The 19,543-nt window shown below is 38.7% G+C and overlaps 1 protein-coding gene and 1 long non-coding RNA gene across 3 annotated transcripts in view; one reads left to right on the forward strand and one right to left on the reverse strand.

The window, feature by feature from the left end:
* GOSR1 (golgi SNAP receptor complex member 1) overlaps positions 1-15,644 on the reverse strand; it is a 54,660-nt gene extending 39,016 nt beyond the window's left edge. Inside the window, exons 1-5 of one of the 2 annotated variants that reach the window (XM_041725353.1) lie at positions 15,561-15,644; positions 12,690-12,804; positions 7,778-7,865; positions 7,303-7,410; positions 2,439-2,530 (exon numbers count right to left, since the gene is read on the reverse strand). In XM_041725353.1, the coding sequence (XP_041581287.1) occupies positions 2,439-2,530; positions 7,303-7,410; positions 7,778-7,865; positions 12,690-12,804; positions 15,561-15,591 (434 nt within the window). In that variant the 5' untranslated portion in view covers positions 15,592-15,644. Of the gene's footprint in view, positions 1-2,438; positions 2,531-7,302; positions 7,411-7,777; positions 7,866-12,683; positions 12,805-15,560 lie in introns of both variants that reach the window. The other variant, XM_041725351.1, reaches the window with a different exon arrangement.
* LOC121473262 lies at positions 15,639-16,678 on the forward strand. Its single transcript, XR_005983130.1, has 3 exons — positions 15,639-15,856; positions 16,407-16,509; positions 16,607-16,678. It is a non-coding gene; the product is annotated as an uncharacterized LOC121473262 (long non-coding RNA).
* The last annotated feature ends 2,865 nt before the right edge of the window (positions 16,679-19,543 follow it).

Raw genomic sequence — 19,543 nt, forward strand, 5'->3', positions numbered from 1 at the left:
GCTTGTGCTCTTGCTTGTTCATTTTTTCAAAAAAATAAATGAAATCTTTAAAAAAAATTTCAAGAAATGGCACATATAGGAAGACAAAAGAGGGCCATGCTGATAAAACTGAACTGCTTGCTAAGAGGCAGTGCTAATTTGCAAAGCAGAGAAGGAAAGAAACCCCAGGAAAAGCATCATGAGATAACCAAAAATGCATAGAACTTGCAAGATAGATGATTCTTCTTCTTCTTCTTTTTTTTTTTTTTAAGTAATTGCCACATCCAACATGGAGCTCAAACTCACAACCCAGAGATCAAGAGCCATGTACTCCTCCAACCGAGCCAGCCAGGGGCCCTGAAGACAGGTGATTTAGATTTAAATCTATACTGGCATCATTTATTATTAGCCAGTTAACCTTTTTTTTTTTTTTCCAGTTAACCTTTGACAAGTCTCTTAATACCTAGTTTTATAATTTAGTACTAATAATTTCTTTTTTAAAGATTTTATTTATTCATGAGAGACACAGAGAGAGAGAGAGAGAGAGAGAGAGAGAGAGGAAGAGACACAGGGAGAGAGAGAGAGAGAAAGAGAGGAAGAGACACAGGCAGAGGGAGAAGCAGGCTCCATGCAGAGAGCCCGATGTGGGACTCGATCCCAGGTCTCCAGGATCAGCCCCTGGGCTGAAGGCGGCGCTAAACTGCTGAGCCACCCAGGCTGCCTAGTACTAATAATTTCTATCTATACCAAAAAACTATATGAAGCCAGAAAAGAGGTAATATATGGAAAAGTAGTGTACAATTGCAAAGAACTTTAAAATGTCAGTTATTACTACTATATCTCATCTTACTAATCATATTCTGCTTTGCATTATATTAACCTGAGTACATGTCTTACTCCTCTCTAGTATCCAGATTATAAACTCCTAGAGGGCCAAGTTGGTCTTTTCATTTCTAGCTTCTACTGTGACTGATCAAGAGTCTTACTCATGGCTGGTAATCAGAAAATAGTTTAATGAATGGATGAACATGTTTCTTTTATGATTATTTTTCAGAAAGCAAGTTGTTATAGTGGGCTATATTCTAACAATTCCCACAAATTTGCCTCAACACCGGTTCTCAATGTATTCCTAAAAATACGTACATGAATAGTCTGTACAGGTATTAAGTAAAAGACTTACATGTTCCTGAGAACTATAAATATTACAAAATATCTATCTAATTATGGCAAACATGTTGCTTTTTTTTTACTCCTACATGTTTCACAAAGTACATAAGACTAAAAAACAGAACAGATTCAAAAAACAGAACAAACAATAAAAATTAACTTTCCAAGATAATTTTTGGGGACAGGAACATAACTTTAATGGCTGGGTAATCCTCGATTAGTTTCAAACAAAAATTCTGAATGAAATGAATATGAAATTACTTCTGTTGCAAAACTATCTTACTGTCGAACAAAATAAAGGATCTCTAGGAAAATATTTCTCAGAGTATACATGGTACATATCAGATTATGATATGGTGATGTATACTATAGATACGTTTATGAAACATAAGATAATCATTACTCATGAAACATAAGTACCATAAATTTATCACAAGGGATGCCTAGGTGGCTCAGTGGTTGAACATCTGCCTTTGGCTCGGGTTGTGATCCTGGAGTCCCGGGATCGAGTACCGGATCAGGCTTCCTGCAGGGCGCCTGACTCTCCCTCTGCCTATGTCTTGCCTCTCTCTGTGTGTCTCTCATGAGTAAATAAATAAAATCTTTTTTAAAAGTTAAATTATCACAAGTGAGACAATGATAAGCATCAATAGATGGTCCAAAAGTGGAAAGTCTTCACGTTTAATTAGCTGCCCAACAGATCTACAATTGTAAAAAACATTTTATTTTTTATTTTTTAGATTTTACTTAATTCTTTGAAAGAGAGAGAGAGGGAGTGGGAGAGTGAGGGGAGAAGCAGAGGGAGAGGAACAAGCAGACTCCTTGCTAAGTGTGGAACCCAACAGGGGCTTGATCCCATGATCCCAAGATCATGACCTGAGCAGAAATCAAGAGTCGGATGCTCAATTGACTGAGCTGCCCAGGCACTCTGAGAAAAAAAATTTAAATGTGCATATGAAATGCCAGAATGCATTATTGAACGTAAGGTAAACGGATGGAAGAACAAATCTTTAAAGTTACAGACTGAGATTAGCATAAAAACATTGGGAGTTCTTAAATAATTTGACATGGCTATGATGTTTGAATAAAACCTGGAAAACAGATATTTCAAATTCCAGAGAAATAAAAGTTTCTTTCTTTATACACACATATATATAAATTTATATATATACATATATATAAAAATTACTCTGAGATACATATATATATGTAACTGTTAGGATAGGTGGTTATCAGAAAGGGAAACACGGAGAGCTTCAACATCCTACAAAATAACATAAAAGGTAACTTACTCAATATCCTTTCGTACTGATCCCATCAAATTTTCCCTTTCCCGTATTGCCATAAAGTTTGCTTTGGTTTTATGGAATTCATGTGTATAATCCTGCAATAAATCAATATCCAATCTCAACATAAGCTCTTTATATGTTTTCATCTTACTGAACCAATTATATACTGTCATCATATAAGTTACTGTCAAGAAAATTGCTATTTAAGAATCAAATAGTCACGAGGTAAAAACAACATTATAGTCCCTTTCCCGAAGAGTGACCAACTTTTTTCAAATGAAAACAATTCAGTGTTGGGGTAATAGTACCACTAGATCGCTATCCCTTGTATCTTCTAGTACTTTGTCTTATGGGACAGAATTATAAAGAAAAAAATAACTTTAAGATAAAATGATTCCAAATAGCCTAGGATAAAACTTTGAGGGGTTCTCTCTACTTATTAGTATACATCCAGTGGAGCTTACTTTCAAATTTCATCTTTTTGCAATTCCCACAGAAATTTAATTTCTAAACCAGTCAAAGGAAGAACAGAACCAAAAGAATTACAAAGAACAAAATAATCTTTAAATATTTCCCTTTCTCGGGCAGCCCCGGTGGCTCAGCGGTTTAAGCGCTGCCTTCAGTCCAGGGCATGATCCTGCAGACCAGGGATCAAGTCCCACATCAGGCTCTCTGCATGGAGCCTGCTTCTTCTGTCTGTGTCTCTGCCTCTCTCTCTGTGTCTCTCATGAATAAACAAATAAAATCTTAAATAAATAAATAAATAAATAAATAAATAAATAAATATTTTCTCTACTACCATACTTTTAGTAATTAAGGAGTATTCTTTACTTTTTAAAATTCAGAGATGCATACAGAGAAGATGAAAATCATAATTTCATCTCCCAGAAAGCCCCTACTGCCTCTTTGAACACAAAAATATAAATAAAAATGGAGAGCATACTAAAAAGAGCACCAAAAGGAACAAAAATAAAAACCATCCTGTTCTAAAGCTCATAACTATGATCATTTTCTTCTATTTTCTTTCAGGAACTACATTTCTGTGTATACCAGCTTACCTATTATTTCTTTCATTTATGCTAAAGAAATCAAACTACAGTTGATTCTTGAACACCACAGACTTGAAATGCACAGGTCCACTACAATTCTGCAAATATATTTTCCTTATCATTTTTAAATAACACTTTCTCTTCTCTTCTACTTTATTGCAAGAATACAGTATATAATATGTATAACATTCAAAGTATGTGTTAACCAACTGTTTATGTTAGGCTTTTAGTCAGCAATAGACTATTAGTACTTAAGTTTTTAAGGAAGGCAAAAGTTTTATGCAAATTTTCAACTGCACAGGAGTGGAGAGGTGGGATGTCAGACCCCTAATCCTTGCATTGTTCAAGGGTCAGCGGTATTCTGCTATATACTGTCTTTCCAGTAGTTCATAAAATATCAAGTAATCTTTTCATATTAACAAATAGAAATCGGGGTCCCTGGGTGGCTCAGCGGTTTAGCGCCTGCCTTCGCAGGGTGTGATCCTGGATTCCCAGGATCAAGTCCCACATCAGGCTCCCTGCATGGAGCCTGCTTCCCTCAATCTCTCTCTCTCTATACATACATATATATATATCTCTCATGAATAAATAAATAAAATCTTAAAAAAAAAGAAATCTATGTTCTTTTTAATAGCTGTATAGAATTCTATCTTATGACTATCATAATTTAGTAAATACCCTATTAGTAAACATTTTAGTTACTTTTGTCTTAAAAAATGCCATTTGAAAAATATTCTATATACATACTTAACTCTTTTTATTTTTATTTTATTTTTATTTTTTTAAACATTTATTTTTTTAATTTTTATTTTTTAACATGGCTGCATGTATTTTTTTTTTTTTAAATTTTTATTTATTTATGATAGTCACAGAGAGAGAGAGAGAGAGAGAGAGAGGCAGAGACACAGGCAGAGGGAGAAGCAGGCTCCATGCACCGGGAGCCCGACGTGGGATTCGATCCCGGATCTCCAGGATCGCGCCCTGGGCCAAAGGCAGGCGCCAAACTGCTGCGCCACCCAGGGATCCCTGCATGTATTTTTTTAAAAGATTATTTATTTATTTATTCATAGAGACAGAGAGAGAGAGGCAGAGACACAGGCAGAAGGAGAAGCAGGCATCATACAGAGAGCCTGATGTGGGACTTGATCCAGGGTCTCCAGGATCACACCCTGGGCTGCAGGCGGCACTAAACCGCTGCGCCACTGGGGCTGCCCTTAACTCCTCTTTTTAAAGTGTGAAGAGAAGTGGATTAAAGAATCTTACATTAAAATTGATAGTACTAACCCACCAATAGAGAGATAGACCACCAATTCATGTTCCCAGCAACAGTGAATGAGGGCTCACTTTTCTATATTCTTGTAATATGCTACTGGATGCTTCAATATTTGCTAGCTATTCTTCAATATTTGCTAACTATTCTGACAGGTGAAAAATCTTTTCTCATTTTGATTCGCATATCTTCTTTTCAGCATGTGGCTGAACATCTTTTTACAGTTTTGGACACTTTCTGTCAACAGCCAGTTTGTATCCTTTGCTCATTTTCCTATTAGGTTACTTTTTAAATTTCTATTATTTCTGTACATTAAGCAAATTAGACATTCATTATAGGTTCTGTTATTAGGTATTGTTTAAAAATATGTATAATTTCTACAATGTTTAATTTCACCCATTCTAAACTCCTATAGTTTTTCTACATGTAAGTCTTTGATCCATTTAGAATTTATTCTGGATGTGAGGATTGAGACAGAAATTCAAGTTTGTCCCCTCTCCCCACACAATCTGCTGACGGCTACAGGTCTATTTAATTTACGATACCTCTTGTTCCTACTCATTTAAAATACCACTTTTATCAGAAACTTAATTTCTATGTCTGCTCTGTTTTATTGGTATTTTTTTTCTCCAGAATCAAACTTTTTTTTTCTTTAAAGATTTTATTTATTTATTTATTCATAGAGACACACAGAGAGAGAGAGAGAGAGGCAGAGACACAGGCAGAGGAAGAAGCAGGCTCCACGCAGGGAGCCCGACATGGGACTCGATCTTGGGTCTCCAAGATCACACCCTGGGCTGCCAGGCAGCGCCAAACCACTGCGCCACCGGGGCTGCCCAGAATCAAACTGTCTTAATTCTTCTAACTTCTTAACAGGTTTTAATATCTGGGAGAATTAGGCACTCTTTACTACTTACCTTCATTTTCACGTTTGTTTTGTTTTGTTTTTTTAGATTTTATTTATTCATGAGAGACACAGAGAGAAAGAGAGAGGCAGAGACCCAGGAAGAGGGAGAAGCAGGCTCCATGCAGGGAGCCCGATTCAGGACTCGATTCCGGGTCTCCAGATCATGCCCTGGGTTGAAGGCAGTGCTAAATCGCTGAGCCACCCAGGCTGCCCAACACATTTTTTTTTTTCCCCTTGGTTGCACTTGTATGTTTGTGATTCCAAATGAACTTTGTTGTCATTTTGGCAATTAAAAAAAAAAAAAGAAAAGAAAATGAAAAAAGAAACAAAAACCTCTTTTTCCATTTGGAGGGACTCAACTTATAGGCTGATTTAGAGAGAAATCCTCCTATTCAAAGGCAGAGTAATTCTTTCCTTTACTTAAATCTACTTTCATTTTACTAAGTTTTTTTTTTTTTTTTTTTAAAGATTTTATTTATTTGACAGAAAGAGCGTGTGTACAAGTAGGGGAAGCAGTGGAGAGAGAAGGAGAAGCAGGCTCTCCGTTGAGCAGAAAGCCCAAAGTGGGGCTCAATCTCAGGACTCTAGGATTATGACCTGAGACAAAGGTATATACTTAACTCACTGGAGCCACCCGGGGGCCCAATCTCAGTAAAGTTTTATACATGCAAGTCCTATTCATTCTTATTAAATTTATATACAAGGATTTTAGTTTCTTCCATTATATTTTCTAACAGGTTATTGGTTATATATAGGAATACTTCTTGCTTTACTATATTAATTTTGTAATCTACCATCTTAATTTCTTTCTAATTTTTTTAAGTTGTTTTTCTTAGTTGTATTAGATAATCTTTTCACTGCTACATAATACGTTTTGCCTCTTCCTTGTCACTATTTAGATCTTGTTTATTTATATCTCTAATTGCACCACCAAGAGCTTCCAAAACAATATTAAATACCTGTGGTGACTGGGGATATCTTTATCTTGTTTCTTTAAAGGGAATGCTTTCAGAGCTTTATCATTAAGCATCATGCTCGTTTTAATATGATATAGACATTTTACCTTAGGTAAATGAAGTGTCTTCCTATTCATATTTTTACAACAGTTTTTAAAATTAGAAATGATCGCTTAATTTTTTTAATATTAAAAACATTTACCTTCCTATTCATACATTTTTAATATATCTGTATATATAAATTTTTAAGAGTTTATTTCATTTTATTGGTATACATTTAATATTTTCTTAAATATACTTAATATAGTAAATTACCTTCTTTCTACATTATCTTCAAAGCCTGATGAAAGTATACTCTAAACCACCATATTGTGGCCTATGCATGCCATTAGCTCTTCCACTGTTATTGCTAGCTAGCAAGGTCTCCCACAGTAGAAGTATATGTACCTAGTGATGAATGTTATTCATTTTTACCAGGCAAAAGCAAGAGCTATCGGGTATTTTCAGAATTTTATTATAACAAAGGGGGAAAAAAAATAAAACAAGACAAATTTCTATAGCATAATATTTATTGTCTCAGAAGATTCTTCCCTTTAGTCTCTAAAATACACGTATACACATTCTATCCAGGGATTTAAAAAAAACCCACTACAATAACTTAAAAGTCTAAAGCCCAATATATTACCTGTAATATATCTCTATGTCTCTGTAACGTATGCATCAGTGCTGCATTCAAAGATGGGACACCCGCACTGTTGGTATATTCTGCCATTTTATCATTTACCCCTGTAAGCTAAAAAGAAGAGGAAGGAAAAGAAAACCAGTAAAAATATTTTTAAAAGCACTATAAAGAGATAAAAGTAAATTATTTGCCTGTATGCTCTTCTGGCTAACAACAAAGCAAACAAAAAAACACCCTGAAAGCAAAATGACAGGCAAGGATTCAGTATTTCCCCCCTAAGAATCCATAAAGGCTAAAATAACACCCGTAAGACTTGAGAATGACTATAATAAAAATTCAAGGGGCCTCGGCAGGCACATATCTTGGATGAAAGGGTGATTTCAATAAACATGTCTGCATTAATATAATCGAGTACCATATATAACAAGTGATTAACACAGCTGACTAGTAAAACAGCCAATTAACAGAAAGTACTTACCCTTGCCAAAAGCTGTTCAATCTCAATTGCCATCGTTTCAAACATTCTGTCTTGGCTTGATCCATTTAAAAGGGGTGTTGTGTCAGAACTAAAGAGAAGTTCCAGTAAAGAGAATCCATTACTTAAACCTAAACCTTTAAAACATACTTAAAATAATAAGGTAATTATTCTTAAAGAGGGCAAGTGGAACCTCAGAGACATTCTGTTTAAGAAACTAGCTTTTCGGGGATCCCTGGGTGGCTCAGCAGTTTAGAGCCTGCCTTTGGCCCAGGGCGCGATCCTGGAGTCCTGGGATCAAGTCACACATTGGGCTCCCGGCATGGAGCCTGCTTCTCCTTCCTCCTGTGTCTCTGCCTCTCTTTTTCTGTCTATCATAAATAAATAAATAAATAAATCTTTAAAAAAAAAAAGAAAGAAAGAAAGAAACTAGCTTTTCTAGAAAAATCACACACATTCTAATTATTAAATTCAGTATAAAATAGGTGGTTTTTTTTTTTTTTTTTTGATAGTGTACATGCACATATGGTGGTGGATGGGTGAATGGTGAGGGGCAGAGGGAGAGAGAGAATCTTAAGAAGGTTCCAAGTCCTGTATGGAACCTGACACAGGGCTTGATCTTATGACCGTTAGATCATGACCTGAGCCGAAATCAAGAGCTGGATGCTTAACTGACTGAGCCAAGCCACCAAGGCACCTCCAATATAAAGTGTAATTGTACATAAGGTTTTTCTGAGCTTTAATATATCTAACCCTAGTAATGTAGAGTAACTTAAGCTGTGGCAGTGCCCAATTAAATGCTGAATCTAAAAAAAAAAACAAATTATGTGTAACAAAACTGGAGAACTAAGTAGTACTACATAAAAAAGAAAGTATAAAAGGTATTATGAATTATGTCATGAGATCTAAAAAAAAAAAAAAAAGTCATGAGATCTGTGAAGAACAGTCTTTCAAATTTTTACTCATAAGCAATAATGGTTATTCAAATTAAGTTCTCTTTTCTTTCCTTGACTCTTGCCAAAAAGAAATAAAATTGAGATTTATATGATTCACAGACTGGATTACTAGTTATTAAGTAATCAGGAACTGGCTTTAAGGCTAAAATAGATAGCCATGTCCAGCAGGGAAGTTTCAGTACCAACTTTCTACATTTCTACTTATATTATGCAATACAGTAGGGGTTTTTTTGGTTATTTTTACAAAAATGTGAACTGTTTTCTAATCTGAATAGTCAGTCAAAAATCTAACTTTTTACAAATGAAACTTACGTTTGAAAGATTCAAATTCTTTTTTTTTTTTTTTTAAGATTTTATTTATTTATTCATTGGAGAGAGAGAGAGAAAAGCAGGCTCCTTGCAGGGAGCACGATGTGGAACTCGATCCTGGGACCCAGGGATCACGCCCTGAGCCAAAGATTGACGCTCAATCTCCTAAGCCACCCGGGCATCCCAAAAGATTCAAATTCTAAAACCAGATGTCCTTGACAGGCCAGGTGGCTCAGCAGTTTCACACCACCTTCAGCCCAGGGCTTGATCCTAGAGAGCCAGGATCGAGTCCCATGTCAGGCTACCTGCATGGAGCCTGCTTCTCCCTCTGCCTGTGTCCCTGCCTCTCTCTCTCTCTCTCTCTCATGAATAAATGGGTAAAATCTTTAAAAATTAAAAATAAATAAATAAAACCAGATGTCCAGAAAATTTATTTTGCCTCTTCTGAAAATCGACTAACCTTCATTTGGTCCCCAAATGGTATGCATTATCATGTGAGCAGCTCAACTGAGATCTCAGTTCTACTGAACACAGATAAGTACCCAGGCAATGACAAAGCTCTTCAATCTTAGTGAAGACTTTGTCCTGCCCTATGACAGTGCTTGGGTGTGGTAAATGAAAATAGATTAAATCATCAGTTTAACATTAAAAAAAAAAAAACAACTTTGGCTACTATTTCCCCCTCCACATACAATTCCACAGCAATAGTAATGGGCAACAAAGTAATCAAAAAGTAACTAATGAAAAGAATTTTTACTTAAAATGCTTAATTAGGTATGAAATTTTTATTTCTAATTTACTTGTCTTAAAATATATCCAAATACCTAGTTCTTTTTTTTTTTTTTTTTAAGATTTTATTTATTCATGAAAGACAGAGAGAGAGAGAGAGAGAGAGAGAGAGAGAGAGAGAGAGGCAGAGACACAGGCAGGGGAGAAGCAGGCTCCATGCAGGGAGCCCGATGCTGGACTCAATCCCAGGACTCCAGGATCACGCCCTGGGCCGAAGGTAGGTGCCAAACCGCTCAGCCACCCAGGGATCCCTCCTAGTTCTTTATTATATGTTAGAGCTAACCCAATGTTCTATGGTTACTTCTTAGAATGTGCCCAGGCAAAAATGCTCTAAATACTACTAATAGGGATCCTCCCCAGATATATGAAAAAGAACAATGGGCCAACAAACGTGAGCTCTCTGAAGAGGGAAACTGCTTGTTCACAGATGTATGGCAAGCACCTAGAACAGTGTCGGGCACATGGTAGATACTCATTAAATACTTGAATAAATGAAGAGACAATCTCCATTTTCACCATTCTCAGAGTCTATGAGTCCAGGGAAATGGTCAAAAACCTCTCCACAATTCTACAATTCAGTTAAAGTGAATTCACTTTATAGTTAATGTGATGATCCATAGGCCATAAAGTTCTCAAAACACAAAAAGTAAAAAAAAGTAAAAAAAAAAAAAAAAATTTCTCCTAGATGAAAAATTCCAGTCATCACCGAGTTTATTCAATATGACATGTTTTCAATCTAGGCAATAACAACACTTTAGAACATACATTGAATCTTTGATCCTCATGGCCTTAGGTTTCTTACTGAAGGGAGAGTTGGGCTGTAGGAAATCTACAAAGTCAGTCCCAATTTGTTGTAGAAGTATTATATTCATGAAGCACAGAAAATATAGAAAAAGCATCATGTAATTGTGTCTCTTGACAATTCAGAGTTTTAAAATTGTATACTCACTGGCATAATCAAGCAGGACACTTAAATACAGGAAAAATGCTTTTCAGTGATAAAATAAGTTTAACATACAAAAGAACCTTCGTCATTTTCTTTACCTGCTAAGTAAAGGCAAATCCAAAATAACATCAGGCAAACAAAGCTATATGACATGGCAACAGCTTACTTTTAGGTCCTATAGTCAGTATGTTCGCCCTGCTATCGTTAATTCTTTAATAATTTGCCCTTATTTAAAAGAAGCAATACTTTGGCTATGATGTTGAAATGAATCTTTTTGTTGGAATGTTCATAAAAAGGTTTAGAGTGGGGTGCCTAGGTGGCTCAATCAGTTAAGTGTCTGCCTTCTTCTCCGGTCATGAGTATCACATTGGGGTCCCTGCCCAGTGAGAAGTCTGCTTCATCCTCCTCTTCTGCCTCTCCTCCTTACTTGTGCTTCTCTCTCTCTCTCTCTCTCTCTCTCTCTCTCAGATAAATAAATAAATAAATAAATAAATAAATAAATAAATAAATAAATAAATAAAACCTTGAAAAAGAAAAAGTTTTAGAGCACAGGCTCTGGAGACAGAAAGACCTGGGTTCAAATCCATGCTCAGGGATCCCTGGGTGGCGCAGCGGTTTGGCGCCTGCCTTTGGCCCAGGGCGCGATCCTGGAGACCCAGGATCAAATCCCACATCAGGCTCCCAGTGCATGGAGCCTGCTTCTCCCTCTGCCTATGTCTCTGCCTCTCTCTCTCTCTCTCTCTCTGTGACTATCATAATTAAAAAAAAAAAAAAAATCCATGCTCAATTTTTATTGTTTTATAATGATTGGCTGAAAAAAAATCCCACCCACAGCCAATCCTCAAAAAAGTATATGAAATAAAGGATAACAACTCTGCTACCAGCAATTCCACTGATAGATATGTGCCATTTTTATAGGTAAAAATGTTCCTATCAGCCTTCATATACAGCTCTTACAACAGTATCTGACACGTGATGAACACTGTGTCAGCTATTAAATTAGCAAAAATTAGAAACAATGTCCATCTGCAAATTATAATACACAACACAACCACAATATGATGCTGTATGTAGCAAATGAATATACCACAGCTAAACGTACCCAAAGCTTAATCACAAAGATAATGTTAAACAAAAACCAAGTTGCAAAGTAACTATTGTAGTAAGATACTACAAATTGTTAGGAACACAAACATATGTAGTAAAAACATAAGATTATAGGGAGGCAGAAAATGGGAAATTAGGGGCTTCAACTGAACTGATAATGATTATTTCTTAAAGAGGAAAACAGGCACATGAGGATTCATTATTCTTCATATCTTTCTAAGTATCTTAAATATTTCCTAATATTTTTTTAAACAAGTGGATGGCCTAAAGTGAGCATAAGATTCAAAGATAAGGATACATTTTTCCTATGTTCAATACAATACTGTTCTGGTTTCTCAAAAAAGAACCAAAATTAAAAACAACTTCAATGATTAATAGTGAGGATACACACTGCATTAGATTCATTATAAAACACCAGAATAGCAGTATGTATACTTTACATTTGAATAGTTTCTTAGATCCATTTAACAACCAGAAGTTATAAGAAATACAATGTGGGAAATCAACCACATTCCCTTACACTGCTAAACTAGAAACTTACCTCTGATACAGACTCATTCTTAAGCCTTAGCATTTTCCTCCTGACACCATCACAACCTTCACCTAAGGATCCCAAATAAATGCTAGTCTCAAGAATTAAGAAAAATTTTTATAAATTACTAACATATAAATAACAAAAACACATAAAATACCAAAAATTCACCAATAGACTGAGTTACAGAGTTACACATTTTAGCTTATTTTTTAATGATTTTAAAAACATTCTATGGCTTAAGGCATAAGAGACAGAATCTGGTAGTACCTATACCTGTCGCGTCTTCCATCTCGGGCACCGCTGTGACTGTAACTTGTACATAGTTTACTGAAGGAAACTAGTTTCAGGTCAAGTTCATTTTCCAGCTGTCGAGCTTGTTTTCTGAGATCTTTGACAAAATTTTAAAAGCAAATAATTAAACACGAAGAGTCCATCACCCAGACATAAAAATCACAAAACTATTCTGAAGAAAACAAACTATGAAAATAATCATATATTGATCTAGATTCCCCATTAAGAAAAGTGTTAAAAGGAGAAAGCCAAAGACTTCCCCAGAAAAGCACACTGTCTCTTATTTAAACTTCAGATGGGTCATGAAATGGAGAGACAGTGAGAGGTGGAAATTTCCCCTGTATTCCAATGATAGCTAGGCAACAACTGTTGTTCTAACATCCCTGAAATGGTTTCTGTAACAATGACTAAAATTTTGTAATTTGGGGGGAAAACAGAAGACAACACAAATCATAAAAGAACCTGAGTATGGTTTATGATCAGCATTACATCAATTTATCAATTAACTTCATAAAAGAGAACCCATCACTGTTTTCGACTGAGGTTTTCCTGTCTCTTTACATTCCAAAGCTTATGAATTTCTTAGTAGAATGAGTTATTAACTGACGCTTAAAGAAACAATAATTATTAACAAAGGATTAAAAATTGGCCTTTCAGTAAGTTTACTGAAGGAAATTCACAGAGGCTAAAATGAATAATAAACTATGTGACTAACAAGGTCAAATAAAAGTATGACAAAAATAAGGGCCTAAGTTTTAAAAGAACAGAAGCAAAAAGAAACATTATAGTAATTTGGCTTAGTGGTTGAGGGACAGAAGTCCAGTCAGGAGGCAGAGACATAGGCAGAGGGAGAAGCAGGCTCCATGCACCGGGAGCCCAACGTGGGATTCGATCCCGAGTCTCCAGGATCATGCCCTGGGCCAAAGGCAGGCGCCAAACCGCTGCGCCACCCAGGGATCCCTAGATGTGAATACTTTCATTCATGGTAAAGTGGGCCTCAAAATACAAGGGCTGAAATATATAAAGAAATATTATAAGGATCTCATCTTTCAGGAATAAGGATTACAAAACATTACTTCAATATATTTATCAGCAACCAGAGTAGGAAGCAGTAGAACACAGTGGAGCATATTTTGCCAGAGACCAAGTCTCCGCATCTTATCTCATCCTAACATCCTGAGATTTTGAGAACTTGGCTCTGAGATTTATTGAAAATCTACTGAACCAATGAACCTTCCTTTTTGTTTTGTTGTTAAGATTTATTTATTTATTTTTAAAGAATTTATTCATGAGAGACAGACAGACAGAGAGAGAGAGAGAGATTGAGAGAGAGAGAGAGGCAGAGACACAGGCGGAGGGAGAAGCAGGCTCCATGCAGGGAGCCGGATGTGGGACTCGATCCGGGGACTCCAAGATCACGCTCTGGGCCGAAGGGAGGCACCAAACCACTGAGCCACCCAGGGATTTATTTATTTGAGAGAAAGACAGTGAGCATGAGCAAGGGAAGGGGGGGGGGGAACCGAAATCCTCAAGCAGACTCCTGCTGAGCTAGCAGCTGGAGCAGGGCTCCATCCTAGGACCCTACCTTCAGGGTTTTTCTATGCATTTGTAACCATGTGCTTAAAGCCCTTCGCACAGAGTAGGATGTCAACAACAAGCTGTTGTAATTATCACAACATGGCGCTTCAAAAAACTATAGCCTAACGACTAGTATTAAGGATACCAATAGCCGGTTCTACAGAACTTAAAAATGTTTTCTATCTAGCACACACATTTCAAATGGGCATTTAAATACATGTTTTAAACTATAATCATGCTTCTCTGCAACCAGAACTGTCCTCCCTAGTAGAAAACATCCAAAAACCAAAACAAAACAAAACAAAGCATTCTGAAAGTGTAATAAGGCAAATACGGACGAACTTAGAACTAAGCTCTTAAACCAACTAACTGGCTGCTGGTGACAGTACTGTTACTTGTGGTTTCCAAGAGGCTTCGGAGAGTAGCTCCCATTGTAATAGAGCAGAGAGACAATGGAAAGAAACAGATGAGCCTTCTCTGACCCTCGGTCGTCATCATGGTCCAGGAGGGAATTTTATAACAGCCCACTCGATCGGAACATATTTTCATTAATTCAATAAACGTACTTGTCAAATCACAAGACAGGTTTTTTTTGGGGGGGGGGTGCTAAAGAGGTATATAGCAAATGCAATCATCGCAATTCACACTGGTTCTCTCAACTTTCGCTTTTTAATAAAACCCATCTCCACGGCAGAGGGTAATTATTTCCTCAGTCTCCAAACCGCGACTGGAAGTCTCCAAACCCAATCCTCGAAGTCCCAGCCCGAAGTCCTGCCAAAGGGACCGAGGAGGAGACACTTCGTTCATATAACTTCCCTCGATGGACCGGACTGACAAGTTCCTTCTTCCCCTTATCCTACTCCGCTGTCCAACAGTGACCGCAACTCTTAAAACGCTGACTCTTCCAGCCTCCTGGGGTCGGGATATTCTCGCTCAAAACTCGTCTCCTCTCAGAGTTCGTCCCCCAAGCCCCTTCGTCCAAGTTCGCCTGGCCCCTCAACTCAGCTCTCCCCCAGGGACTCAGGACCTTCCTTCCCCGCCCAGCTCCTTCCGCCCACCTCTGTCCCAAGTCTCGCTGCCTCTCGGCTCAGCCCCCCTGCCCCAGACCGTTCGGGCTCTTCAGCCCCCAGGCCAGGGGCTCCCACTAGAGAAGCCTCACCCGTCAGCTCGGCCGCTCCGGAGGCCGGGCTCTTTCCTCTGCCGCCTCCCCCAAGACCCGTCCTTACCCAGCCCTTCTACCTCTTGGTGAGACCCACACGGAAGCCTCGCCCTCACCTTCCCAGTAATTGCTGGTTCCTGCAGCCATCTTTGTTGTCCAACGTCAGTCGGGATAGGAGAGTAGAGACGATGCGAGCCAGAGAATCACTTCCGCACCTTCTTCCGCCCCGGCGCCAGGGCCGACGGGATACGTCAGTTTCCACGGACACCGCCCCCCGGCGGTCAACTAATCCTTTTACAGCTCTTCAGCAATGGGGCTGGAAACCAGTTTTAATCCCAGACACTACCTGAGTGTCTGTCCTGGTGCTGCTCCTGTCCTCTCCGGCGCCCCAAACCCGCATCATCGCCCTCAGGTCAGCTTACCCCCTCTCTCAGCAGGAGCCAGCGTGGCGGAGAAGAAAGTCATCGTCAGTGTTCAGCCAACCGCTTTCCCTTCTCGGCGCCGCAGGCTCTTTTCTTCCCAAGACGAGCCCTTTCATCCGGCCTCCTCCGCGGGTGCTCCAGCATCCCTCGGGCTCGGGCAGGTGTGCGGCCTACCTGGCCGCCTGCGTCCGTGCACCTCATCCGGCCCCCTCAACCTGTCGGAATCAGCCGTCCAAAGCCGCCCTGAAAGACACACAAATCATCGCAGTTGGCTTGTGTCCGCATTTTACCGGTTCTAGTGAAATGTAGAAAAGTTACGTCCCATAGAGGTGTTTAAATCACACCTGTCCCTTTACCCACTCCCACTTACGACTCTTTAAGATTTCCTCTACATTCATTGAGAACCACACCACATAACGTTACCATTTTTGCTTCAACTGCCAAACATGACTTACAGAATTCAAAAGCAGAAGGAAAGTGGACTGCATTTATCCATACTTTACTCTTAACATTTTTCTTTCTTCCCTCCCGATGTTCCAGGATTCCTTCTTGTATCATTGCCCTTCTGTTTCAAGAACTTCCTTTAGCCGTTTCTAAAGAGTAGGTCAGCTGGAGACAAATTCGACTCGTTTTCCTTCATCTGGTAATGTCTTGATTTCCCCTTAATTCCTGAAAGATATTGTTGCCAGATGTAGAATCTGAGGTTCACAGTTTTTTTTTTTTTTTTTCTTTCCCTTTAGCACTTGAAAACGTGCCCAATTCCTCCTGGCCTCCACGGTTCTGATGAGAAATTGGCTGTTTTTTGAATTGTTTTTCTACTATAGCTAAGTACTGCTTTCCAGATTTTTTCTTTACTTTTCAGAAAGTTGATTAAGATGTGTCTTAATGTGGATTTCTTTGGTTTTATCCGGTTTGGGATTTGCTCAGCTTCTTGAATCTTAGGTTTATGTCATTTGCCAAATTTGGGGAATTTTCAGCCGTTGTTTCTTATAAAACTTTTTCTGTCCCTTACTCTTTTTCCTCTCCCTCTGGGATTCTGATGACATGAATGCTAGATCTTTTGTTAGAGTCGTACATATCCCTGAGGCTCTATTAATTTTTTTTTCAGTCTGTTTTCTGTTGTTCAGATTGGGTAATTTCTATTTTTTAAAAAATATTTTTAAAATTTATTTATTCGTGAGAGACAGAGAGAGAAGCAGAGGCAGATTTTATTTATTTATGACAGACACAGAGTGAGAGAGAGGCAGAGACACAGGCAGAGGGAGAAGCCAGCTCTATGCAGGGAGCCCAATGCAGGACTCGATCCCGGGTTTCCAGGATCACGCCTTGGGCGGAAGGTGGCGCTAAACCACTGAGCCACCCAGGGATCCCCCGTAATTTCTTTTTTTGTCTTCAGTTTCACTGACGGGCATATCTTTCCTCTCTCCCATCCATTCTGCTATTGAGGCCATTCACTGAGATGTTTAATTTCAATTATTGTATTTTTCAGATATAAAATTTATTTTTTTGTTAAAGATTTTATTTATTCATGAGAAAGAGAGAGAGAGGCAGAGACATAGGGAGAGGGAGAAGCAGGCTCCCTGCACAGAGCCGGATGTGGAACTCCATCCCAGGATCCCAGGATCATGACTTGAGCAAAGGCAGACACTCAACCACTGAGCCACCCTGGTGCCCCCAGATCTAAAATTTCCATTTGGTTCCTCATATCTTCTATTTCTTTCCTAAGAGTCTTTCTTATCATTTAAGTTTATTTGTAATTGCTCATTAAAATATTTTTATCAGGTCCTTGTCAGATAATTCCAACATCTTGTCATCTTGATATTGGCACCTGTTAATTATCTTTTTTTCTTTCAAGTTTAAATTTTCTGGGTTCTTGGTATAATGAGTTATTTTTAAGTTGTAATCCTGGATATTTTAAGGTATTATAAGACCCTGGATCTTATTTAAATCTTCTGTTTAAGCAGGCGTCCTCTGACATTGTGCTGGTGGGGGTGGTAGGGAACTTGCCTTGTCACTACAATGTTGAAGTAGAGAAGTTCAGGTTCTCCCCTGGCCTCTGATGATAACCCAGGTGGTGGGTTGGGGTGCCTAACTGCTCTTCTCTGGGTGGGCTTCTCTGGATGGCCTCCACTGACGGCATAATGCGGGGCCTCATAACCACTCTGCTGTGGTGGAGGTCCTAGCTCTCTATATGGGCCTTCTTTGTTAATATTTATTCATTTCGGAGTGTGGGGGGTGGTGAGGGGCAGAAAGAAAAGGAGAGTAAGAGGGGAAGCTGCTCTCCCTGAGTGTGGAACCTGAAGTGGATTCAATCTCCCATCTCCCAAGTTGAAGATCATGACCTGAGGGGAAACCAAGAATCTGATGCTCAACAGACTGAGCCACCCAGGTGCCCTAACCTGGGCCTTTTTTTGACACCACCCACTACCCTGGCTTCTTTATAGTCAGGGGAGGGTGGAGTGTAGCTGCCAGGTCAGCCATTGCTGTAAGGCGTAGAGATGGGCCTGTTTTCTTGGTAGCATTTGGCTGGAGTAGTGCAATTATTGTCTAAAACAATTCCATCTTGGTAGCCTGCCCCTTTTTGTGTCCTTTGGCGACAGAAGTATTTTCTTTTGGGCTTTTTGTGTCTGCACCCTTTGGCATCTCTGGATTGCCAACTTCTCCATTATGGGATATATATCCCTGCCTGGGATGTATAATGCAACACCCGCTATAGGATATGTGAGCAGAAAGAAAACCCAAGGAATTCACTTCATACCATTCCTTGGATTCTGAAGTCCCTAACTGGTCTGCCTTCTCTCCATCTTACTCAGTCTTATTTGTTTTGTATACAATACATGAGGTTTTTTGCTCTGTTTACTCGGAGGAATAGAAGAGAAATACATCTATTCCATTTTGTCTGGAATCAAAAGCTTCCATTTTTAAATAGATTTTTAAATCTTCGCTAAAATCTTTGCAGATCAAAATAAAGATTAAAAATCTTTGCTAAGGGCAGCCCGGGTTGGCTCAGCGGTTTAGCGCTGCCTTCGGCCCTGGGCGTGATCCTGGAGACTGGGGATCAAGTCCCGCGTCGGGTTCCCTGCATGGAACCTGCTTCTCCCTGTGTCTCTGTCTCTCTCTGTGTCTCTCATGAATAAATAAAACCTTAAAAAAAAATCTTTGCTAAAATTCTCCATCTTTTCTTTTTGAATTTATCATTGCTATTATTTTAAAGTTTCTGATAAATGAAAAGTCTGTAACTCCTATGGGACTGTTTCTTTTTTTTCCCTTGATCTTTCATCTTCTTTTTAAATTTTTATTTATTTATGATAGTCAGAGAGAGAGAGAGAGATTGAGAGAGAGAGAGAGAGGCAGAGGACACAGGCGGAGGGAGAAGCAGGCTCCATGCACCGGGAGCCCAACGTGGGATTCGATCCCGAGTCTCCAGGATCATGCCCTGGGCCAAAGGCAGGCGCCAAACCGCTGCGCCACCCAGGGATCCCTAGATGTGAATACTTTCATTCATGGTAAAGTGGCCTCAAAATACAAGGGCTGAAATATATAAAGAAATATTATAAGGATCTCATCTTTCAGGAATAAGGATTACAAAACATTACTTCAATTTATCAATTAACTTCATAAAAGAGAACCCATCACTGTTTTCGACTGAGGTTTTCCTGTCTCTTTACATTCCAAAG

Source organism: Vulpes lagopus, chromosome 12, assembly GCF_018345385.1.
Source record: "Vulpes lagopus strain Blue_001 chromosome 12, ASM1834538v1, whole genome shotgun sequence".
Classification (NCBI taxonomy): Eukaryota; Metazoa; Chordata; class Mammalia; order Carnivora; family Canidae; genus Vulpes; species Vulpes lagopus.